The 26804-nt window shown below is 31.6% G+C and overlaps 2 protein-coding genes across 4 annotated transcripts in view; one reads left to right on the forward strand and one right to left on the reverse strand.

Annotated features, from left to right (window-relative positions):
* Positions 1-3934: 3934 nt before the first annotated feature.
* On the reverse strand, positions 3935-10624 carry LOC114325304 (exosome complex component RRP46). The gene is made up of 4 exons (XM_028273335.2): positions 10443-10624; positions 5100-5213; positions 4925-5046; positions 3935-4274 (listed from the first exon to the last, which is right to left on the reverse strand). Exons 1-4 carry the CDS (start codon positions 10525-10527, stop codon positions 3966-3968), a joined length of 630 nt encoding a protein of 209 aa, XP_028129136.1. The 5' UTR covers positions 10528-10624; the 3' UTR covers positions 3935-3965.
* A 6228-nt stretch (positions 10625-16852) lies between these two features.
* LOC114325302 (patj homolog) overlaps positions 16853-26804 on the forward strand; it is a 60740-nt gene continuing 50788 nt past the window's right edge. The window contains exons 1-3 of one of the 3 annotated variants that reach the window (XM_028273332.2): positions 16853-17517; positions 20552-20722; positions 26463-26787. In XM_028273332.2, the coding sequence (XP_028129133.1) occupies positions 17269-17517; positions 20552-20722; positions 26463-26787 (745 nt within the window). In that variant the 5' untranslated portion in view covers positions 16853-17268. The remainder of the gene's footprint in view (positions 17518-20551; positions 20723-26462; positions 26788-26804) is intronic. The other 2 variants (XM_028273331.2, XM_028273330.2) reach the window with 2 other exon arrangements.

Here is a 26804-nt window from a genome sequence, read left to right on the forward strand (position 1 = left end):
TTTACACGATAAACTTTTGACAGTTGTTTATTACTTAGATGAATTTAATCAAATTAGTTTGATTTTTGCGGAATTAAAGGAATATTTTGTGGAATAACAATATATTAGGTGAATATTGGTAGAAATTTTGATGGTAATCAAATTATGTAAATCAAAGCATTCTATTTTGGTCGGTTCATTTTAAATTTTCCAAATAGGTAGGTACCTATGTAATTTTTTATTAGGATACTGAAACATTTACAATTATTACGTACCTGTCGCTTTTAATAGTATATTATGCAACGAGCATTTAATGATGGTCATTATGAAGCGAGTATGAGGGTTACGAAACGAGCCGTATGCGGCGAGTTTCGTATAGAGTAGAGCTTCGAGCTTCATAATGATAATTAAATGCAAGTTGTATACACTATTTTTTCTATGATCATTCACAACAAAAAATATATTCAGATTTATTAATTTTGTAACACAAATAAATTCAGTATTTTGTCAGTTTGACGGTTTGTTTACATATTGAGAATTGTCAAAGCGTATGTATTTGACTCGCCGTTGGACACAGCGCGTGTACCACCTTTATCGCGAATGCCATATCGCGATTCTATTGATTAAAAATCTGTATCTTAATGAAAATCTGTATCATAATGAAGTTCATTATGATACAGGTAGTGACATCATAATTGATAAATTATAGTATGAGAATAGAAAAAAAATATTTAAAAAGTCACTACAATTATAAACTTGCTTTTTCTCTGCCATCACAACAATAAAATATCATCATATTGAACAATTATTGACAGATGATTTTAACACTCAATCAGATCCCATATAACGTTTCAGCGACTAATACCATACTGTCGGTGTGCCCACACGCCCGGGAAAATAAAAATTCACCCTCGTGTGTAAAGGTATAATATATACATAACTTCAAAAAAATAAAAACTCGCATTGGGATTTGAACCCGCGCATTTTAGCATGCTTAGATTTGTAACCGAAGTCTCTACATATTTACCCATCTACACATATTCGTCATGTGAGAAGATAGGCGAACTGAACGTTTTACTGTTTGACAGTTCTGAATTTAATTAAATTAGTTTGATTTTTGTGGAATTAAAATGCAACAAAACATAGAGTAAGAAAACAATATTATAAATTAATATTTGTAGAAATTTTGTTGGTAATCAAATTATATAAATCAAAGCATTACCCACTAGGTAGGTAATACCTATCTTCCATTTTCCAAGTAGGTAAGTACCTATGTAATTTTTTATTACAAGACAATACTGAAACATTTACAATTAGGTACGTACCTATTGCTTTTAAAAACTCACTATAATTATAAACTTGCTTTTGTCTGTGTCCTCACAACAATAAAAACTAATATACACAACATTTGTTTACCCATACCCCACATATTGAACAATTGTCGACAGGTCATTGTAATTACCCAATCAGAGCCCGTATAACGTTAGAGCTGCGCTCAGGACCAAGACTTTTGATGAATTCGCGCACATATAAATTTACTCCCCAATGCGCCTAAATAAGTATAACTTCAAAAAAGTACTAATTTAAAATGGATTCGTTGCACACGATTGGTATAACTTTTAATTTGATTTAAAACCAGCTAACTGTAAATCGTGGCAAAATCAAAAATTCTTCCATTTGCCCGAAGCGGACAAATCGGCAATATATTTGTTAAATTCCTATATAAGAACGAAAAAATTTAAGTTGTCAACAAATTTGAATACGTAGGAATCACTCTAACCACAACATCATTTTATAAAGCAATGGAAGATACGACAGTGAAAAGAGCAAAGCACGCAATCGGTAATGTAATAGGTTTACTGGCTAAAATCAAAATGAATTCTTGCGACATCTTGTGTGCAACTATTCGATTCGTTAGTTCAAAGCCTTGTTATTAACTGTGTGCCCATTTGGGGAATGAGAGCATTTTCCCTGTCAACATTCTCAACTATTTACAAACATTTATCTGTAGATACCACAGTACTATTCTAGAATTTCAAACTCCCATAAAATACATTCGTGCCATGGCACAACTTATAACATCCGATCGCTATGTGTTCAAATTTACCTATAATGGTATAACATATATTGACCATCTGAAATTTGTACTATTTGCAACACAAACAAGTTGGAAACTCTTGAACATTTACTATATGTGCACACATAATATTAAGATATAAAAAGACCTTGAGACCCTATTTCCGTAGGTAAAATTTTTTTAGTGTCGTCAAATTGTAAAAATCAAAGGACCTTATTAAAAATTACAATAAATAATGTATTTTATTGACTTAAAATTATAATTTAGTGTTTCAATGTTACAAGCAAGTTTTGTAACGAAAGTCAGTCGCCTTTTTTTTAGATAAATTATTCACAAACAAATTCAGTAAAATTTGAAATTTCTTGAATCATTTTTTTTTTAATTGAAAACATTGCGAGTGCATTTAATCGATCCTGGCCCATAACTATTCTAAGGAAAGTTTTGATATGTTTTAATGCAGAGAGACATCGTTCTGTTTCTGCAGTTGTCCCTGGCATCGTAACAAGTAATTGAAGAATTCAAATTATTTCAGAAAAATCGTCTTGTAAATTATTTTTAATCAAAAATTTAGTTAAGTGGACTGCGCCGGATAGTTAAAATCGTATCTTGTTAAATGTAGTTCACACCTACACAATTTGTAAATTTTTACACAAATCTCCATTTTAAATAATCATTTATAATCCCGACCTTTGCACTTTGGTACATTCTTAATTAACAAATTTGGCTTCGGCATTTTTAATTTTTCTTCTAAATATAATGAAGAAAATTTAATTGATTTTAAATATTCCACGCTAACATTTAGATCCACAAATCCTCCCATTCTTAATAATATTGTTCCGAAATTCGAACTTCACGAAAGCAAAATTTAAACGTAAAATACGTGTGCCGTGCATTGTGCACGTTAAAGACACCATAAGATCACATCCAACTTGTGCTCTTGTGGCCATCTAAACTTGTGGGCTATAGCGGGGCGGGTGGTGAGTTGTATTTTGCCGTATGAAAAGTCATTGGGATAGGAACCACCGTGAGCGGTGAACGAGGGGTTCTGTCTAAGGCCTCGCATCCGTGAAGTTTCTCCTTTGAAATAGAATAAAAATATACTTATAAACTCCTTGGATCTGTTATTTCGAATTTCAATTACTGTATAATTAGATTAAAATGTTATTTATAGAATGATAAATTTTACATATATGAATGTTGGTGTGAAAATAATTTTGGGGGTTCACGTGCACATGTGCACTTATGGAGAAACCGCCACTGATGTTTACTAAAAAAAAGTTCTCCATTTCAGTTGATGATAGCGCTTAACTTTTTGTTACACATTTGTTAGTACTTTTACATTAAGAATGTCCAATCTTTGACTTGTAGATTCTAGACCTCAAAATATTATGATTTGACCCAAATCATTTAAATAAAATGTGGCTCCTTATTGAGTTACAGGGTGTTTTATTCAAAATCTATTTTTGCTCAGTATTTTAAAACTATTTGATGTATCCTTTTCATACTTAGCAGAAAGTGTAGTACTGTACACTACTAAATTATGATAAACGTTTCTGGTTACTACCAGAGACGTACCACAGGGGACAGTGAATGGTTTTACCCTTCCAAAATTCTAAGCCACTGGCGGAATTGCTATTTTAGCGCAATTTTTCGATTCTCCAATACTCTCTATGTAAATAATGTACTCTTTACTCATAACGATAAGGTTATTAGTTTTGGGCCAACGGATATAGAAGGACTCATATACTTTCTGTATTAGTGGTATATGTTGCGTAGCTAAAGGTTGTATCTGCACAAACTTCTCCAAAGATTTTGAGCTGTATTTTTCTTTCAAAGATAAGATGCATAATATGATTGAAGGGAAGAAAAAAAGATTCATTAAAAAATATCATTGTATACTTAAAATAAACTAATTTAAATTTAAAGCACTTCTAAAAAAATTGAAAACATTTTCACTTCCTTCTTTACTTAATCTAAGAGCTTCGTCAAACTGATCTTCGGAAAATGATCCCTTGGTATGTGAAGCTAATATTCTACCTTCGCAGGAGTCAAAAGCAAATAGAAATTGCGATTTAATGTCTTTTTCTGAAATGGGAGGTGATAATGTTAGCTCGTCATCTGTATTCAAGTAGCATGTTATGGCAGCAAACATGAATTTCATGTCTATACCGGCGTTTAAACATGCTAGGCATGCAGCATTAATGGCACATGATACTAACTGCAACAGAAAAAAAATTATAACTTTTGTATTACAGTAGAAACTCGATTATCCGTGCTCATCGGCACCGGACGTTGGCACGGATAATTGAAATGCACGGATAATCCAAACATTTATGTCTCATATATAATACATATGTGCCATAAAAAGATAACACAAAAAATAAATCTTTCATTACGAGTCTCCTTCTCGGCGTATAGGGTTTAAGTTGAGTGATTTAAGGTGATGCTACTTTGATAAAACCTCAAAAATGCCATTTGAGTAATAGAAAGTCATAGCAAGGATAATCTGTAGCCCGGATAATCCGCACACGAATAATCGAGGTTCTACTGTATTTACACTACCAAGTTTTCAAAAGTTTTTTTTAAACACTAATACGGGATTCTAATAATTTACAAGAAGATCGGCAGGTACCTAATTTAGATTACCAGATAAAAAATCAATATAATTACCATGATTAAAAATGTGCAACAAAAATTTAAAAAATGCCTTAATTCATTCATGCAGAAAGCGCACTGATGCGCTTTGTTCATTTTTGATAAACTGTGAAAGGTGAACTGGCAAGTATGGCTGCATTACACAACTTGCTACTATTTAATGCCCCAGCTTCACAAGAAAAATCTTATTTCCCTGGAAGAATGTGGTCTTACCTGTCCACTATTTTGAATTTCTTGTATCGCTATTAAAATAGAAGTACGGGGGTATAATGAAGCACATAAAGCCGTCTCACATACATTTCTTATGAGCGATTCATACAGTCTATCTTCAACTCCTTAAAAAAAGTTTATAAAAAACAAAATCTAGAAACTATATATTTCATAATACCTGGTAATCCACTTTTTGGTTTATAATGACACTCTACTGAGGCTTTGTCTAATAAAAGTTTCTGTAATTTTACTTCTACTGGACCATAAACACCAGCAATGACTGTCGTGTTACCTAAAAATTTGTCATATTATTATTTAAATATTATAAAAAAATGGGCTACCGATAATAACTTAACAATCTCAGAGAGTAAATCAACCATTGTTACTTTTACTAGAAAACGATATTTTCCTCAAAGCCATCTACAATTTGATAATAATAGTATTCCTTATAAAACTTCAATAACATTTTGTGGCATATTCTTAGACTCCAAATTAAATTGGAAAGAACACAAAAATTACATATTACGAAGAACGGAAAATGCAATGAGTATCATGAAGACTGTTAGGCAGGCCGCACATTAAAGAAACATGAAACGTAAATTACGTTTCATGGAAATAAACCACTGCTAAACAAATATATATCCGGCCATTTATTAAACTCTCCGAAAATAAAAATGTGTCATGAGCATGAATCACACTCGTTTCATTGGTAGGCGGACTTTGAGATTTGTTTAGCAGTGTTTTCTTTTCATGAAACATGTTTTTCGTTTCATGTTTCATGTTTTTCGCTTTATGTTTCTTTGGTGTGCGGCTTGGCTAAGTGTCAGTAACTGGGGAGCTGAACCAAACATATTAATATTACTATCCAGAAATTTGATAAGATCGATCATAGACTATGAATCTATTTTTTATGGCTCAGCATCAAACTCTGTACTCCAAAAAATTGAGGTCAAAAATAAAGCACTTAGGTTATGCACTGGTTATCTTCGTAGCACACCTATATTGGTCATGGAATGTGAGCTTAATGAACCTCCACTTTCATTACGCAGGGAATACCTAAGTGAGAAATTTATAGTTAAAGTGGCGGTTAACGATAAACTGCTATTAAATAAAATTGTTCATCTAACCACCTCATACTTAACTCATTATTACTGGGAAAAAAAGAAACTGCTTTTAGTTGTGGAAAGCTTTCTCAACGTTTCCAATTCCATTGGTGACATACACCAAATAGAACAAAGCTCGTCTCGAAAATTAAATTATGAAGATTATTTATCTCCAGTTAACTGTCATTTAAGTAATATTCGTGCGACAGACTACCTTACTAAAATAGACCACCCGCAGTGTGTACAAAACAACTGGTGGAGTTATCAGAAATTATATATGGATGGTTCAAAAATGGAAGGAAAAGTTGGATATGCTATATATTACCCACAAAAAAGTATAAAAATAAACAACAGATTACCTGATAAAATGACAATTTTCACAGCTGAACTCATTGCAATCAAAGAAGCATATTTATAAAATATGTATTAATCAAAAAGAGCTTAATTATGTTATATTTACAGACCGCCAAAGCATTGTAAAGAAACTGATATATAATGTACATAATTTTGAAGAAAATTATATCATCAGTGACATCATAGCAATGAACAGTGAAGCTTTTAAATCGGGCAAAAACATAATATTGTGCTGGATAAAAGCACACATTGGTATAAAAATCAACGAAATAGTAGATGATCTGGCTAAAAAAGCAACAACGAAGGGATCCGCTCTGCAAACCTATCAACTTCCTATGGGAGACATAATTTATTTTATCAGGTCTATCAAACGGATGAAATGGCAGGAACAATACAACAATTCAGACAAAGGAAAGTACAGTAGAGCGTCGATTATCCGAACTAATTGGGGGACATGGGTGTTCGGAAAACCGATTTGTTCGGATAATCGAACTAGATTGATATAGTCATACATTTTTATCCACAAGTGAATAGAAGCCATATTTATATACTTACATATTTATTTCTATCTTGATAATGACAAATAGCAATTAAACAAAAAAGTACAGTCTTTGCAACAACATATTTTTTGGATAAAATATTGAAGAAAATTGAAGATATTTTAAGCGTTAATTACTAACGCTTGCTCGGTACTCAAGTGCGGGGCGCAGGAGTCGAGAGTTCGGATAACCGGTCGTTCGGTTGATCGACGTTCGGATAATCGACGCTCTACTGTATTACAAAAAAATCCAGTCTACACTTCCCATCAAGACATGGTATAATCAAGTTTACAACAGAGGCTTTATCAAAACTATTTGTAGAATAAGAAGCAATCACTGTCTGACTAGAACTATTTTTAATGGGAATAAGCCACAATTTTACCAAAAAAATTATTTTATTAACGTTTCGAAGCCCAAATCGGGTTTCGTTTTCAAAATACAAAATACTACTAAAATAAACAAAAATGTTGTTGCTAAGTAAAAAAATTCTACTAATAATTTATTTAATCTGACTCATTTATATTGGCAATTCAGACGTATATTATACATTTTTAAGTAGAAAACTTTAAAATGATATCGCCAATATTTATGAGTTGCGTTCCTGGGACGACTTTACTAAAAGATAGTTCATTCGATTACATGAAATCAATCCCAACTCAAGAATATCAGTCACAAAAAAATCATAGCATGTGATCTGTCTTTAAAAAGACAACCAAATGCAATGATGACAGTAAAATTGTTGAGTTAGAGATTCCATAGTAATAGATATAATAGACTCCAGTCTACAAAAGAGAAATAGGACTTGTAGATAATGATGAATGTTTATGTGAAGAGCTAGCTGATCTACAACATATGCTGTTAGAATGTCCATTACATTTTATTGAAATATCAAATTTCTATACCAATCTAGTTCAAGTTATTGTACAATTTCCTTTTAATCTTATATACCTTTTACAATCAAACAATCTAGATGTTTATAAAATTTTATACAACCATGTTAATTGTTTAAAATTAAAGCTCTGATAAAAAAAATTATAAAAAATATAATAAAATAAAATAAAAAGTTACTAAGAAGATCTAAACCTCTGAGGTTTTGAATCGGGTTTAGGTCTTAGCGTAGTAAAAAAATATACAAAAAAAAACAAAAGAAAAAAAAAACAAGAAAAACTACATAAAAAAAATAAATAAATAAAAAATATAATTAACAAATATAATACAACAAAAAATAATAAAAAAAAAAGAGTAAAAAACTTAGTAGTAGTAATAGTTTTAAATTTAGATACTAAGCATATATTTTGTAAAAGAGAGAACTGAAAACACATTGACTGGCCAGTTGGTTGCTTAAACCAGTGCCAATAAAACACAACACACACACACACACACACACACACACACACACACACACACACACACACACACACACACACACACACACACAAACTAGAAGAATAAGTTTAGGTTGGGTTGCATCACGGTTCTTAGACATTACTACTGTTGCCTAAATCGACTAACCAATGAACATTAAGGGTGAAATTACGTCACAAGAGTTTACTGTCATTTGAATCGTAATATGATTTTTTCGAATCTTGAGAAAACCAAGTATTTTAGAAAAATTTAAACGCAGGATGCAAGATTACATTATTACCGAGGGCGGAAAGCCCCTTAGAATAAACAAGCAGATTCTATTGAATGAAATATTTGAAATTAAATATAACACTTCTCTTTTATTTTCAGCCCTGTATCTTATTAAAATAAACATTATAGAAGTTTTCAGGTACTTTCAGCCCTCAGTAATAATGTAGTCTTTCATTCTGAGTTTAAATTTTTCAAAAATATTTATTAGTTTTCTTAGGATTCGAAAAAAATGAATACAATTAAAACACATTGAGAATTTTGACATGCGTCAAAATTTTGCATTAACTCAATGTAAAATTCTGAACTGTTGAATTCCAGCTTCCCTAATAATTATTGTACATCAAAAGACATTAGAAACTATTTGTAGAGGATTGAAATCTGTATTGGAAATAACTGTTAAAATTGGTCTACGTAATTAAACATATTCCAAAATTTTGTAAAAATGCAATACATTTTAGTTTTCAGCCCAAACTTAGGCCACACACAATGCAATAATGTTCATATTTTTGAACTGTCAATATTTTTCAAAATTATTTATTAGTTTTCTCAGGATTCGAAAAAAATGAATACAATTAAAACACATTGAGAATTTTGACATGCGTCAAAATTTTGCATTAACTCAATGTAAAATTCTGAACTGTTGAATTCCAGCTTCCCTAATAATTATTGTACATCAAAAGACATTAGAAACTATTTGTAGAGGATTGAAATCTATAACTGTTAAAATTGGTCTACGTAATTAAACATATTCCAAAATTTTGTAAAAATGCAATACATTTTAGTTTTCAGCCCAAACTTAGGCCACACACAATGCCATAATGTTCATATTTTTGAACTGACAATATTTTTATTTTATCATCTATTGTTTAAAAACAATACAGTTGATAAGATACCCTCAGTTGCGGAGAAAGGATTAATAATAAAGATTTTTTTATTCTGTCAATGGTGTGAGCACTGTCAGTTAAATAGTAACGTGTGGCCTTATTTTTACACGCATACCTATTGTGGCAAATGTATCATATTTTTCAAAATTTTGGAATGCATTTAAATCGTAGAACAATTTTAACTTTTGATTTTAATACAGATTTTAATTCTCTACAAGTATTCTCTCATGACTTTTGATGTAAAATAATTAGGGAAGCAGGAATTCAACAATTCAGAATTTACATTGAGCTTCCTATGGCCCTTTTTACGATTCACCACCCGGTATAAGATAAAATGTGTACTATTTGTCTAATTATTTCATAATAACACAAATAATACACATATATACACAATAACACACATTCAATGATCGAAAATCATTTAAAAATATGGGAATGTAAACTCTTGTGACGTAAAGTCAAAAATATAAGTCTCCCCACCACCGTCGGACAAGACAACCGTAATAAATTCTAATAACCGTGGGGTTGCAATCAGAAAAATGAGAGATGTGTTTAAAGCAGGTATACCAATCCATTTAAAAAGGAAAGCTTTTAACCAGTGCCTTCTACCATTCCTCACATACGGAGCAGAAACTTTAACTCTCACAAAAACAGCCGAAAAATTGATGCGACACAACAAAAGATGGAGAAATCAATGCTTGGAATGAGCTTAAGAAGTAGAGCAAGAAACGAAGAATAGACGAACCAGAGTGGAAGACATCAAATGTATTACAAAGTGAAAATGCACTCAAAAACGTTGCTTTCTACAGGCACACAAGTGAAGCCGAGGAAGACCTCAAACGCGATGGACCGACGACTTTAAAAGAATTGTGACCAATTTAGTAGTAGAAGAGCAGAACAGAAGAAGATGGAAATATCTGGAGGAGGCCTATGTTCAACAATGAACAAATAAAAGCTGAATGATGATGATGATTATTTAAACTTAATTTTATTAATATCAACCAACCTTCGCTAAGAACTGCTGACCCATCGGGACGTGTAAGGAGCCCTAATTTACAACTATACTTTAATTTTTCTGTTGTTTTTGCCATGTCTTTGAATTAAAAAAAAAAAGGTTATGTTGAATAATGAATGACAAACTATTTTCTTCTGCTTTTTTGTACGTTCTTCCGTTCTTGTTCTTCGATAAACAGCCATTAAATAGTTATGCCACAGGACGATTCTGTCTAAATCCTGATCCACTACTTTGCGGAGTGGAATTTGGGTTGCCTATATAAACTTGAATCGGCGAAATGAGCCTTTGAGTTATTTAAAAAATATTATTAAGTCGACTTTAGACTACATGATTTATCATGTGATTTGCCATATAATTTTTCCCATGACGAGCCGCATGACAAAACGAGCCGTATTAACAATTGCAAAATCATATGACAAATCACACAGTGTATTGTAACCATATACATTTCACTCCATGACCAAAGAATACATATCTCTCAATTTTTTTGTCATGTAAAATTTGAAGTCTTCGGCATGGAATTGGAATTCGAAATTTGGTAAATTTCGAAAAAACTTTTAGAGAACTATTCGGCAGCAAATATTTCTTGGGGATTTTTTGTGGGGATATTTTGTCCAAAAAAATTTGTGGGGAATATTTGTCCGGGATTTTTTGTGGCGATTTTTTGTCCGGGATTTTTGTCTGGGGATTTTTTGTCCAGGGATAATTTGTGGGGATTTTTTGTCTGGGTTTATTTGTCCGGGGATTATTTGTCCTAGCTTCGTAAAAAGTTCGCAGTAGGCAACCCAAATTACACGGCGCAAAGTAGTGGGTCGGGATCTAGAATCGAGTCACAGAACACGTAGAATATTTCTACTAGAAGAAATGTTCGAGTTCCAAAATTAAACTGTCAATAACTAAAACAATAAATTTGTTTCCTCTCGATAATTGATACCTATTTAATTCTATAGACGAATAATCTCAAAAAGCAAAATATCAAACAAAAGTAATTTCGCTTTTTTAGTTGTGCCACAGAATAGGAATTGTTCCTTATTCTGTGGTTGTGCTGTGACTTGTGGCCTTGTAGGTAAATAATTTACTCGATTCTAGATCCTGACCCGAATATTAGCGGCGTGTAATTTGTGTTGCCTATATAAACTTAAATCGCGAAACAGGCCTGTTTATTATTGGTGTCATATTATGTAGTTCACTATTCCTGCCTTTTTTTCTTTTTAGCCTTTGTTTTAAGCTCTATTTTATTCTTCCAAGAAATAAAGTCATCATGGTTGGAAAACTCTATTGTATCGTATTGCATAGGATTGTTATGAGAAGTTTCATAATGTTTAATAAAGTCCTTTTTAAAAGTTTCATTACACAGAGAACATTTATGTTGAAATGTTTTAGTTTCTGCAGAAACCGAAGCAGAAACTGATACATTTGTGTGCACTTTTTTGACATGAAAGTTTAAACTTACTTATATCTAAATTGTTTATCACAATGTGTGCACTTATAGACGTTGCCTTTAAGCACTTTTAAAGTGGCAATTGCATCCAATTTGTCGGGATGCGAACTTTTTACATGTCTTTTTCAATCATGTTTATGTTTATACACTTTTCCGCATTCCACGCACTTATTAATTCTTTCCACACCGAACATTTTCGTTGTCAAGAAAATGAAATACCCACTCAAAAGCAAACACAAACACAGAACTGTGAACAGTAGAAATGATTGAATCGGAAAATTAATCTAACAGCTTCACTGTTCTATACAAAGAGTCTACATTCTACAACTTCCTATACTACTTTAATATTAAATATCATGTAACCGCAGTAAATATCGGTTTTTATTATCACTAAATAGTCTTTTCAGCGTTTTAAATAACTCAAAAGGCCCATTTCGTCGATTCAAGTTTATATAGGCAACCCAAATTACACTCCGCTACCCTCGGGTCAAGATTTAGACAGAATAAATAAAACTCCAATGTCAAAGAATACATATCTCCCAAGAACCGACACAAACGGATTATCTATGAACTAAATTTTTATGCGCATGTGCCAGATCGGCCATTTCTCAATTTGTATGAATGGCAAATAATTTTGGTGACATTTGTCTTATACAGGATCGGCGTTTGTTGTCACAGTTGTTTGTTTGGCTTGGCTTGGTGTTAGTATTTTGTTTTTATATCAGTTTGTAGCTCATAATATTTTGTATAGACTTATTTTCTAGGTTTTAAGTTTAGTTTTTACTTTATCTGTTTTATTTAATAAAAAAATCAGGAGGATACTGTAATGCTACATGAATCATTTTTGTGGGGTTGTAAGTTTTATATATTAACAAAGAATTCATATCTAAAGATTCACACTGTGTCCGGTAATTTTGACAACTGTCACAGTTACTATTTACTATGCCCATTAAGTGATTTTTAAGATATCCACAAACATAAGTAAAAGCATTTTCTGTGGGAATATTTTCTCTCCTGTAGCTGGTGTCTGAAATGGGTTTTGGTTGATTTTGTCTATCAAATATTGTTATTTAACATCCAGTAAAACTTGATTTAAGTCATTCATGCAATTCATACTTCCTGAATGTAAATATGTTTACCAGTACAAAGCCCTTGAAAATTTAATGGTGTTGGGTTACACAATCACCAACCTGTTGCCTGATACTGCCAAAAAGTTTTCTAAACAGTATTTATTTATGCATCTAGTTTTTAAATAAATAAAGACCAGTTTTGCCAACATGTCCCACAACTATTAATTGTTAATAGCCTACAACTATTAATTGTTAATAGCCTACAACTATTAATTGTTATTTTCCAACATTTATGCAATTTAATTCTTTTTGAGATATCTTGATTATGTGCAAACCTAAATTAAATTTAATAAACTATGTTTCATTAAATTGTTTCTGTAGTTTGTATAAAACAATAACTAGGTCAAATATATAAAACAATTTATGACTGACTACTTGAAATTCAGGATTTTCAGGAGTAACATCCCAGCAAACAGACCGACGTGTTAATTACGTGAATTTCTGGTACATTTGTCACCAATATACGTAAATTGCTTACGTGAATTTCACGTGAAAATTTGGTTGGAATGTCACATTGAAAATACGTCTTTAAATTACGTGAATAACTCGTCTTCAATAGACGTGTTATTCACCTTAAATACCAATAAAATGTTTCGGGAAATTCACGTTGCAAATACGTGTTGATCAACATATCTTTCGGTTCACGTAAATAATTCGACCTTAATTAACTTACTAATCATGTAATTATTATCCTCATATGACATAAATAAAACAAGCCTATAAAGTATTAACAATGTATTTATTTAGTAGAATTTAGAGACTTTAAAACATTTGTCTTGTATAATTATTATACAAGATAATGAACCAAAAATGCTACCGACCTAAAGACGCATTAAAAAATTTGCCAACACAAAACACAACACAGGTCACTTTTTATTTTGACGACACTTCAACCCTCGAGCAGTGAGGTAAACGTTAATACGAAAGGCATTATTATAAATAAACCCGCCTAAAATAAAACGAGGGAAATAAAGCTCTTCACGTTTCACTTTCACTTTTTGTTGTGAGGAGAAATGTGAGAAGCTGATATTAGAGAATTAGAGGTTATGCTCATCGATTATAAAAATCGATTATTTTTAAATTACAGTTAAACTATTCTACTTACTTTAAATTAGTATTACATATTTTCTTTTTGTTTTTAAATTTCTTCTGCTATTACCTAATTGGTCTTACTAAAAATCTATTTCAATACCAGAATAATATAAAAAAATAATCCTATCGAAACGTATCTATTATTCGATAAATCGATTAATTTAGTTTTCGAACCAACTATGTTAATCACGTATCGTGGTCACGTGATAGTATTTAAAGGAGGAGAAAGGCTTGGTAGTACGTCATCACCGCGCGCGATTTGAAAATTAGACTCGACATCATTTTAGCTGTGATATTTTTAAAGAAAAAAAAAATAGCAAAAATAGCTTCAAATCAAGGTTGGATTGAAATAGTTATGCTAAATGATTTTAAAAGCGAAATCATAAACTTTTTGTTTAAATATTGTATTATTTACATTACTTTACGTGGAATACATCTAATTTTTCGACGTCCATAAAATACAGGGAGTAAAATTCAAGCGATACGTATTTAACCAACACCGTTGTAAAATTTTGTTTTCAAAAATATTTCTCAAAATTTAACCAAAAAAAGTTATTTCTGTTTCGTGATTATTACGTGAAATAAACGTACCTTTGCGATGTAACCGACATTCACACCTATGATAAAAAACATGTACAATATTCGTCATTATGATTTTATATTATTCTAATGTCAAACATGTATAAAGGAATCAAAAATATATTGGTGAATGATTTGGCACTGAAATACGTTTTTTTCCCGTCATAAATCTCCGAGTTACGTATTCGTTGAAATTTGCCGTAAATTTAACGTAATTATCACGTAACTGGGCTCAAACCTGTTTGCTGGGATTATATTATAATTTAGCTAATTCAAAAAGTTTGATCCAATATCACTTGAAATTGTTTCAACATTCAAGTTAATGCTTGATAATTGACAATACACTCTTCATAATAGGTTTACATTCTCTTGATTATACTTGCGTTCCAACAAAAAAAAGCTAAAGACTGCTTTCATATGGAATATAAGCTTCTGACCATAATGATCAAAACGTTTCCATATATTCATAAAATACGTTAAGACCGCGTCCCACCATCAAATAATTTGATCAAACTGGTTTGAGCAAACTGAAAGTGACAGTTAGTGACGTCACATCCTGAGTGTTCATTGTGGATAATAATGAAAAATTTTAATTTTAAATAAAGTACAAACAAGTTAGACAACTCAATACAAAAAATTTGATCAAACTAGACTGATAGTGAGAGCACAGATTTTTAGAATTTCAAAAAAACTGCAATTGTGACGTCACTTTGACGTACTTCCTCAAGTACGTCAAGTTTGCTCAAACTGTTTGATCAAATTATTTGATGGTGAGACGCGGCCTTTAGACTTTAGGGACATTTCATCGATACATAAAATGCAGGCTTGTCTTGTTCTAACATTGTCCGTGATGATATTTTCCAAATCGTACGTTCGCTATCTTTGTCATACAACGCACTCTGTCGAACAGAATGTAGTGACAAGAAGTGACAAACAACGCTATGAAATATTTGACACGGCTTCAGGAATATTTGCTTTGAATGGGGTTTGTATGTTGATTGTCTATTCACAGATTGAGTTGTTTATTAAATAATATTGATTGTGTATTTGATACATAATTGATTTAAGGCGTGAAATTAATAAAAAGTTGAAAATGGTTATTCATTTTTAATAAAAAGTTATTTATTGTTTATTATTTATGGAAGATCCAAGCAGAGAACGAATATAATGAATTAGGAAATACCTCGACAAACAAGTAATTGGTCCTAGGTTTTCACCCAAAGTAATCGAAAGTAGAACTGGAAGCGATATTGGAACTCTTCGTGTAACTTTGCGTCGATTGATCTACGATTTTACTAATTTTGTCATCTTGTTTTACATTTATATCATATTTTGAGTGACTTTAAAGCAGTACCCACGGTTGTAACTCTAAAACCGAAGTCCGATGTCAAATTTCTCATCTTTAATACCATCCATGGGTTATAAGCTTTCATTCGACACCTCATTTGTCATTCTATCTGTATAGTAACTGAGAAGTTGTATTCGCGGTCGGACGGATATCACTTGTGCTATTGCGGTGACTTTAAAAGAGTACTTCCGGTCGCATTTCTAAAACCGGAAGTCCTAGGTCAAATTTCCCACCTTTAGTACCATCCATGGATTATGAGCTTTCATTCGACACCTCATTTGTGATTCTACCTGGTATAGTGACGGAGGAGTTACATTTCCGGTCGGACGGACAGATAGTCTAGGTCAAATGTCTCACCTTGAGTACCATCCATGGATTATAAGCTTTCATTTGACACGTCATTTGTCATTCTACCTGGTATAGTGACTGAAGGAGTTATATTCGCGGTCGGACGGACAGACAGCCTATTAGGTCACACCAAGTCGTTCAAATTATCACCAACTTGTTCACACTTTTTCAAAATTGGTGAAAACAACAAATTATATTTTGTATCGTTGTATAAGCCAAAAAGAATAATTAGTGAATGTCACGCCACTATAATATATTTTATTATTGGTCTTTCAATGCTAAAATCAGGATAAAAAAGGTATTTTATCCATGGTTTTAATCAATATTATTCTCACCATTACTTTGTGTTGTATTTGCAACCTTTTGTAAATCAAAAATAATTCCACCTTATTAAGAATGTCAACAAAAGCCGGCCCTGCATGCAACCTTTTTCTCAGTGCAACTAAAATTTTATTGATACACGCCAGAAATGTGCGAGACTTTTCTCAGTGTACTCGCGTGTTCACTTGCCAACTCGATACTAAAATTAAGTACATGCTAACAACAAAAGAATCGCCGTCCGTGTCGGTTCTTGTGAGAGATATGTATTCTTTGCCAATGTCATTAAGCTGTCATTGTCAAAATTGAATAAATGTTTTATTTATTCAATTCCGTTTGATTTGTTATTAAGAAATACTAAAATGTTTATACAAAAATGTTCATAATTTTTGAATACGTGCACTTATTTTTACTTAAACAATATGCAAATATCAATTAGACGTCTAATATAACCTCTAGGTGTGATAGAATCAAGTTTGATTTATTGATTCAACAGAAATGTTAAAGGCAAACTTGTTTACTTAATATTTTTTTTAAAAGAAATGTTTAATATTAAAAAACATGGTACTCAGCACAGAGTGGTCCCAAGTAGAAGTAATTGATCTTGTAAATGACGGTTCTGGTCTTGGATTTGGTATAGTAGGAGGCCGGAGTACAGGGGTAGTTATAAAGTCTATTCTTCCGGGAGGTATAGCCGATAAAGATAGCAGGTTGCAAAGCGGAGATCATATTCTTCAAATTGGAGATATTAATTTAAGAGGTCTTACTGCAGATCAAGTTGCCACTGTCTTAAGGCAAGCTGGACATCAGGTATGTACCCAATTTTATTGTTTGACTAAATGCTTTGCTAATACACCCATATCTCGCTATACGGCCGCTCTGTATACGCCATTTCGCTATAATGGCCCCTTGTTGTCATTCTCGAGCAAACGCAATCTCGATGCACACTCTTTTCTATTTCCACTTGTTTATGCATAATTTGAAAACAAAATGAGATGAGGCCCATCTAAGGAATATCTTAACATTTTAAAGGGAATTATAGAAAAAGGTGGTTATAAACCTGAACAAGTGTTTAAAGTAGACAAAACAGGACTTTGTTGGAAGCAAATGCCTGATCGCACGTACATTTCAAAAACCGAAAAATCTGCGGCTGGTTATAAATGTTCTAAAGAACGATTAACTTTGCTACTTGGTGCAAATGCCACTGGTGATTTTAAGCTAAAACCACCTAATTTGTCCAAAAATCCAAAGCCTATTATGGGACTAAATAAAAATCATTTACCTGTTATATGGAGATACAACAAGAAAGCTTGGAGTTTGTAGATTATTTTTGGTTTTTGGAATCCATTATTATTTTATATACCAGTGTATATGCTTTTTTTGTATGTATTTTTGATTTAAATAATATAAACAGATAAAATGCATTTTTAACGACAAACCATGTAACATATTTAACAAATTTGGAACCTATCCCATTAAATTTTTATGAATTTGTATTAGAATAATTGATTCGTTATACGGCATTTCGCTTTGCGGCCATGTTTCTTGGAACGTATCTAGGCCGTAAAGCGAGGTATGGGTGTATAGCTAAGCCATTTATTATTGTATCAATTGTTAAATATCTAAATTATCTTCACCTCTGCCAACCATGTGGCCAAAGAACTGTAGAATTAGCTGCAGACATGTTGTGGACAACCTTTTTTTAATGTCAACTTTGTTAAGAATGGAAATGTTTGTCTGATGAGCTGTCCAAGGAATGCACAGCATTTTTCTTTAACATCACATCTTCAAGGCATCAATTTTTTGGCGTTCTTGTGTGAGAAGAGTCACAAATTTGTGCTCCTTATAGAGATATTGAGAATACAAGTCTCATCTCACCGATCTCATCTTGATTTTTTGAAAGATAGATCTGTCTTTCCTAACTTTAGTTAATTGACTCATCATGTTTTTTCCATATGAATGCATCTGAGAACTTCTGCATCACAGTTGCCATCGTTAGTTATACCAGATTCGAGATGTTGAAGCTGTCTCACTATACTGAATTCGCTCTGCTGAGATTCACTTTGACACATTCGGAATAGGAAACATACAACACAAAAATTCCTACCTCACACAATTAATTGCTCAAATCAACTTAATCTTTCATTAAAAAAAGAAGAATTATTAGAAATAGTGGGAATGTATACTAAATCTCATAAAAATTTTGTGGAGTTTATTTCTACAAAATATTTTTATTTTGTACAATAAATAATTTTCTCATTTGTTATCAATACATTATAATGGTGCGAATAAATCATTATTGATTGGCGTAAGGTTTATGTTATTTATGTCTGTTTGCTATTAATAATATTGGCTAAGAGCAGATGATTGGTTGTGCAGTAATTTCCAGTCACGACTAGCAACTGAACTTCCCAAAAAAGAAATTACTAACGTCACTAGACAGTTGCGTCTCAGAAAAGCAAATCAATATTATCTATTATTCCTGTAAGTGGTTGCTCAACTAAACAGCGTTGAATCTGTCTATCAATGTTATTTTCGTCTTGTTCATTTTTCAACTCTTCTCAAGTGATCTAGGATTTCTTGGTCATCAGCTGCTGTAAGTGTAGTCTCATCAGTAAATCTTAAATTCGAGATTTTTTCATCCTCATGAAATGTTCACCATAAATATAAAGGTAAATGTTAAATATAAAGAAAGGTGACAAAAGACATCCTTATCTACCTTTTACGTTGGTCTGAATTGGCTTGAGAATTTCTGATCTAGTTATACTGTTGCCATATTGGAGTGGTACAGATTTTTAATAAGTGTCACCAGGTTTATCAGTTAAATTGTACCAAAGATTTATCCAGCTTACCCAATCAAATAATATGTTACCAATAGGTATACAGAAACTTGTTTCATGATGATATAAATGACTTCAGAGGAAAGGTTATGGAAAAATATGTTTGTCTTAAATATCCTAGAATCGATTTTTCATTTTTAGTTTTAGTTTCTCAGACACTTGAAAGAGTAAAATAAAGGAGAGAAAATAGTTATTTACGTTACAAGACCAGAAAGTGGTGTTTTTCATGTCGAGCCAAGCAGATTCTAGGGCGAGCTTTGACTTATGTAAATACTTTGTATATTGACATCAATAAACTGAATTGAATTGAATTGAATTGAGCCCTGGAAACTTGGGGAGACCTGACAAACACTAATTTTGAGTCATGTGACGTACAATATTTTTTTTATGACCAACACTTGATGTAAATTTATTTCTTTATTTTATTTTACTTTACTTATTTTGTTTTTTATTTTCTTTGCTGTTTCCAAAATTTCCTCTGCAATTTCATTTTCTGTGTGGGACAATTCAGAATCTGAATCTATATTTTCAAATTTGCTAACTCACCAAACAAGTTTGACAACCAACAAATTAAAAATTGACTGGCACTTGTCACTTCATAACAAATCGTAACATTGTTGTCATAGTAACAGAATCAAGGCACTCTGTGTTATGAAATAATGATTGGAGAATACAATATAGGGACCGGAAAAAGCTCTTGCCGGTCCTTAACATTCAGTTTCTGGTCTTGACCGGCAAAACAGTTCTGGACAAAAGATTATCAAAAAAGTGTATATTTTCTGGCCAGTCTTAAAAAAAAGAGTTTTAGTTAATTTCGTTTAGAAAACCCGTTTGGATTACACCAAATTTTTAGAGAAACATGAAAACGTTTTTGTATTAATTTTTGAATCTCCTCAATTCATATAAATATCACGGGCTGCTACTGGCTGGTCTAGTCGGATTTTAAAAGTATCAATCCATTTTACATCATTTCCTCAGTGTAACACTGACTTATACTTTTATAGGTAAGAATGGTAGTGGCTCGATCTGTAGAACCAACTTCAGATTTTTTATTATATAACTGCTCAGCACCAATTGTTCCTACTAAGATATTAACCGATCCAGAAGAATTAGATAGGCAGTTACTTCAAAATGGTTATACATCATCTTTCTTTCAATATGCAGAAGCATTGCAGGTAACTTTTTGGAATACAATATATACGTAGTTGACATACTACAGGGTGATTGATAAGTGGGGTAAAGCTCAATAGATGCGCTATAGTAATAGATAGCAATAAAAGTTAATAACAAAAATTGTAGCCAACTTTGAGCTTCACATTACAAAATTAGTTAGAATGTTGCAGGGTGTTCGATAACACAGTGGCAGACCAAACTTGTTTATTTTAAATGGAACACCCTGTATTTTATTTTATATTCGAAATCTTCTTAACTTCTCCATTACAAAAATTTAAAGGTTTGTTATGTTATACAGGGTATTTACAAAGTTATAACCAATTTTGTATTAAAATCGTAACAAGTTCAACTCCCTGTATAAATAAAAATAGGTAAAACAGCAATGGTTAATTAATGCCTTTTTTTATTTATTGTCAAAATTTTCAAGAATTATTGACATTGCTAATTTTCTTTATATCAAATACAGAGTGAGTCAAAACGCAAGTACATTATTTTCTCAGTAATGTTAAATGAAACACTCTGTATTTTATATCATTATTGAAAAGTAACATTACCATACTTTAATGTTTATGTAACATTCCCTATGTCCAAATTTATTAGTTTTCGAGGTATTTTCAATTTTCAGAGAAAATTATTTTAGGTGTCTAAATTTATCTAAATTTTAAGTAAGCCATGACTGAATTGACGATTACTGATTATCAATTCGGTATCAATGTAACAATGTAGCAAATAAAGAAATAAAATTAATTTATTAGTAATACATTTTACAAAAAAAGCACAACCACCACATGCAACATTTTTGAAACAATTAAGAACTACTTTTTTATGTAAATGTAACAAATAAAGAAAGGAAATTGGTAATAAATTTTACAAAAAAAACAGACAAACACAAAATACAACATTTTGTGAAGACAATTAAACACTACTTTTATATGTAAATGTAACAATGTAACAAATGGGTCATTGCTACTGAAATGTACATTTTCAATTATAAAAAAATTATAAATTAAAAAATTTAAAAAGACTATGAAAGACCTTCATAGAACAGGAAAATCTAAATATTAATACTCTAATAACAGGTAAAGCTTAAATTTGTTTATATTGCTTATATTTTTAGATTTTGTAATGTTTTGGTTAACACAAGTGAGACAGTAATTAACAAAAGTGAGAAAACAGGAATATATATTAATATAACAAGTTTCAAAATAAAAATTTTATTCTGTTATAAAAATGCAATGTGAAATTATAAAAAAACTTTTAAGGACTGTCGTGATGAACCAGGCTGTGGATTTTGTTGAGGTGTAATATCTCCTGCAAATTCCTCAGGGACTGGAGTGGATGGTGGGGTTATTTCATTAAGCTGAGCTAAAAGTCTTTCTCTTCCTTTTTTAGCATAGTATAATTTTTTACTTTTTTCTCGCCAACATTTTCTAATCTTCCTTTGCTCTCGTTCTGATAATTCATTAATTGTCTTTATAGGTCTGGATCCCGCGTGTGAAAAAAAAGTTGATTAATAGCAAGCTGAAAATTTGTTAATAGCGGACAGGGTGTCTAGTCTGACAAACTTTGATATATGGGAACACTGGAACAGGGGAAGTTTTAATTGTGGAACAGGTTAAAAATTTGGAATGGTCAGACCACGAAAACGGCACATGTATTTTGTCCTACAAAACATACTTAAACTCTCTGAACAGAGATTAACTCTCTTGCAAAAATCAGACTGCTATTTATCACCAAATGGGCGTTTTAATGAGTGGAACATGTAGAATATGTCAAATGACAGGAATTATGGCAGGTGATAAATACCAGTATGATTTTTGTATGAGAGTTTAATCTCTGTTCGGAGAGTTTAAGTTTGTTCTGTCGGACAAATAAATCTGCCGTTTTCGTGGTCTGACCGTTCCAAATTTTTAACCTGTGACTAGACACCCTTAAGCTATTAACACATTTTCAGCTTGCTATTATTCAACTTTTTTTTCATACGCGGGATCCAGACCTATTACTTTACCGGCTTCTTTTCTAGCTCTATATCGTTCTCTAGCCCAGCGGTTCTCAACCACCGTGTCGCGACACACTGGTGTGCCGGAAGAACCTACCAGGTGTGTCGCGAGATTTACGAATACGATATTTTTATTTATATTTTTTTACTTGTTATAATATATTAATCATGCATTCAACCATTTTTTTAACTATTAGGTATATACCACGTTATATCAATCAATAAAGTGCCAATCTGTAAATGTTTTCTAATATATTCATCTGTACTTACCTACCACTAGCAAAAATTTGTACATATAAGGGTGTCGCGAATCTGTAAGGGTACGTTAGTGCGTCGCTGAGTAAAAAAGGTTGAGAACCGCTGCTCTAGCCTTCCGTTTTTCTTCTTCATGCAATGCCGGATTATTTTTTATTTTTTCTCTTAACTTACACATCCCCTTTTTTGATCTTTCCCTAAGAACACTCTCCTTTTTTTCATTGTTTTTCGCCGACTTTGCCATTTCTACAAACTGTCAGTAATATATTATTAAAAAAATCTATGTTTATTTTTAAAAAAATACGTTTTAAGCAATGATTTAAGCAAAAAAATAATATTTTGTAACAATTTAATCAAACCTCATTTATGTTAACTCTGTCTCACTTTCGTTAACACATAAATTAACGCAAGTGAGATTAACGAAAGTGAGGTTTTATGTTAAACTTCCCGCCAAATCCCTGATAAATTGTTTGGATGGTGACGCCTTTTTAAGAATAACTACTTTGCTTAATTTCCTAGCATATACAGTTTACAAACATTACTAATTAAAAAATTTTCATAAAATATACTTATTAACAAAAGTGAAACATTATGCTTACCGTTTGTGGGTCTTAACTCCGTTTTTCTATGAATATTTGTTAAATTTCACAGAACAACCTACCTCTCTCAAGGTTTTTATTCAACTAAAGAAGACTTGTCCAAACACTTAATGTCACACTATCAGGGCCATCTAACTGAATTTATGTGAAATAATAATTCGATTAACGAAAGTGAGAATGAATGATGAGGACACCTATTGGGACCGTGCAAGTTCGGCAAAGCGACCTCTATTTCTACGCTCTGTACTTTTATTCGCACTTTTAATTATATTGGCCAATTATATTAGTCCTGGTTGCTGGATAATTGTCAAGGCCATAGTCCAAAACATAATAAGAAGAAAAAATAAGATGCAGGTTATGTTATGCAAACGTAAACAATTGTATGTAGTAAATAAAATCCGTTATTAAAATGCAGTATTGCAAGCAAAATACAATTAATTAAATTTACCTTTATATAATAATTGCATATCATATCAATATTGTGGAGCAATATATAATTTTTATAAGTCAATGACAGAAGGTATGAAATATACGTCAATTTGACAATTTCAATTGACAATATGAATTATTTAAGATAGTTGCAATATTTCTCCGCGACTCGCGCACGGTCGTTTCTCGTTTCCCTTTCCAAGTACTTGCACACCGCGAATCTGATTTTAAACTATAAAATAAAGTACAGGGTGTCCCAGACTAATTTAGCCACGGTGTATCTCTTAAACGAATAAAGATTTTCGAATGGCACAAAAAGTGGTAAATTATACTTGTAATACACTTTAATATGGCGTAGAAAAAATCATCCCCTAAATATTCATCCCTTAGTTACAACCCCTAACTTTAATTTTTTTAATAGCACCCTGTATATTTTTTTATAGTTTTGGATGTGGTCTTCTATCGTCTATTCAAGACATTTTTTGAAAATAAAATCGGTTCGTAAATAACCAAGAAAATATCAGTTTAGTTTTGTTAATTATGTGTCCCAGACTAATTTATCCAGGCTATATTTCTTTAACGAATAGAGATTTTCGAATGGGACAAAAACTAATCTATTACACTTTAATAAAAAAATTATCCCCTAAATATTCATCCCTTAGTTACAACCCCTAACTTTTTTTTAAATAGCACCCTGTAAGTTAGGGATGAATATTTAGGGGATGAATTTTTTCTATGCCATATGAAAGTGTATTTGCAAATGGAATAGACCAGTTTTTGTCCCATTCGAAAATCTCTATTCGTGTAAGAAATATAGCCTGGATAAGTTAGTCTGGGACACACAATTAACAAAAATAAACTGATAGTTTCTTGGTTATTTACGAACCGATTTTATTTTCAAAAAATGTGTTGAATAGACGATAAAAGACCACATCCAAAACTATAAAAAAATATACAGGGTGCCATTAAAAAAATTTAAGTTAGGGGTAGTAACTAAGGGATGAATATTAAGGGGATGATTTTTGGCACGCCGTATTAAAGTGTATTACAAGTAGAATATATCAATTTTTGTCTCATTCGAAAATATCTATTCGTTTAAGAGATATAGCGTGGCTAAATTAGTCTGGGACACCCTGTATTTCTTATAGCGGATGATAAAACTAAGAAATAATGTCAGCTATTTTATCATTCTCTGTAATTATTTATTTTACATAATATGTTAAAATGCCGTTTTTTTTTTGTTTCAAAGCTTATATTAGCAATGTGGGGACATTAACGAAAGTGAGAATTGACTCCTTTAATTTCAAAAAAATATAGGATTGGTTTTATTTGTGGGATTTAAATAATCATAGGAAGTTAAGTTCTAATGCACTTTATTTAAGTGTAATATTATGCTAATTATTTTTTCTTATTAAACCTTATTTTTGCTTAAAGGACATCAAAATGTACATTTTGAAAGCAATGACCCAAATAAAGAACGAACAATAATTTATCAGTAATACATTTTGCAAAAAAAATGTTTGAAAAAATTAGAAGCTACTTTTAATAAAATATTTTTAATATTTAATTACATAAGGTGTTCAAAATTGCCTCCTAACACATTTATGCACGCCTAAAAACGATCATTGAATGAGCTACTTACTCTACGAAGCATTTGTAATTTAACACATCGAAATACACTTTGTATTCTATTTTTCATCTCATCCCTTGTTGTTGGAGGTATTTTACAAACTTCATTATTAACGTAACCCCAAAAAAATTGGTCCAGTTTATTAAATTCTGGTGATTTGGGTGGCCACGCTACTGATCCATTGTAAAATGAAAATATCTCGAAAACTAATAAATTTAGACATAGGGACTGTTATCTAAAAATTAAAGTACGGTAATGGTACTTTTCAATAGTGACATAAAATACAGGGTGTTCCATTTAAAATTACTGAGAAAATAATGTACTTGCGTTTTGACCCTGTATTTGATATAAAGAAAATTAGCAATATCAATTATTCTTGAACATTTTGACAATACGAAAAAAATATGGCATTAATAAACCATTGCTGTTTTGATTATTTTTTTATACAGGGAGTTGAACTTGTTACGATTTTCATATAAAATTGGTTATAACTTTGTAAATACCCTGTATAACATAACAAACCTTTATATTTTTGTGATGGAGAAGTTAACAGGATTTCGAATTTAAAATAAAATACAGGGTGTTCCATTTTAAAAAAATATAAGTTTGGTCTGCCACTACGTTATCGAACACCGTGTACCTAACATTCTAACTAATTTTGTAATGTGAAGCTCAAAGGTGGCTAAAATTTTTATTATTAACTTTTATTGCTATCTATTACTACAGCGGATCTATTGAGCTTTATCCCACTAATCAATCACCCTGTATATCAACTGTATAGTATAGTAGTAAAAATACGAGAGTAACTTAATTTTTCTTTGTATTTGTAGCAGGTTGTGAAAAGTGAATCAATTCAAGACCAACTAGAATTATCCCTAAAGACTTTAACTGCAAATGGTTTGACTGAAAAAATTACCAGTGAAAAGGCTACTCCAACTTCCTTTAACGGATTGTCGCCTGTAGACGTGTGTCCGACAAAACAGGGAATACTCGCGGTTGTTACTCCAACTACTCCCATTATTCCAATTACTCCGCTTACTCCACTGACACCTGTGACACCAGTTACTCCTATTGAGGTTGATAATCATAGTTCAGATACTGAATCAGAAACGGAGCAAATAGTTGTTAAATTGGTAAAGGATGACTATGGATTAGGTAATAATTTATTTAAT

Source organism: Diabrotica virgifera, chromosome 6 (assembly GCF_917563875.1).
Source record: "Diabrotica virgifera virgifera chromosome 6, PGI_DIABVI_V3a".
In the NCBI taxonomy this organism is placed as follows: Eukaryota; Metazoa; Arthropoda; class Insecta; order Coleoptera; family Chrysomelidae; genus Diabrotica; species Diabrotica virgifera.

Bases quoted from the DNA above. Each gene is read 5' to 3' on its own strand.
- LOC114325304 (XM_028273335.2), bottom strand. From the start codon at position 10,527: ATGGCAAAAACAACAGAAAAATTAAAGTATAGTTGTAAATTAGGGCTC. The intron at 5,047-5,099 runs GTATTATGAAAT...ACTTTTTTTAAG, and splicing joins ACCAAAAAGTGGATTACCAG to GAGTTGAAGATAGACTGTAT. The intron at 4,275-4,924 runs GTAAGACCACAT...TTTCTGTTGCAG, and splicing joins AAATTCAAAATAGTGGACAG to TTAGTATCATGTGCCATTAA.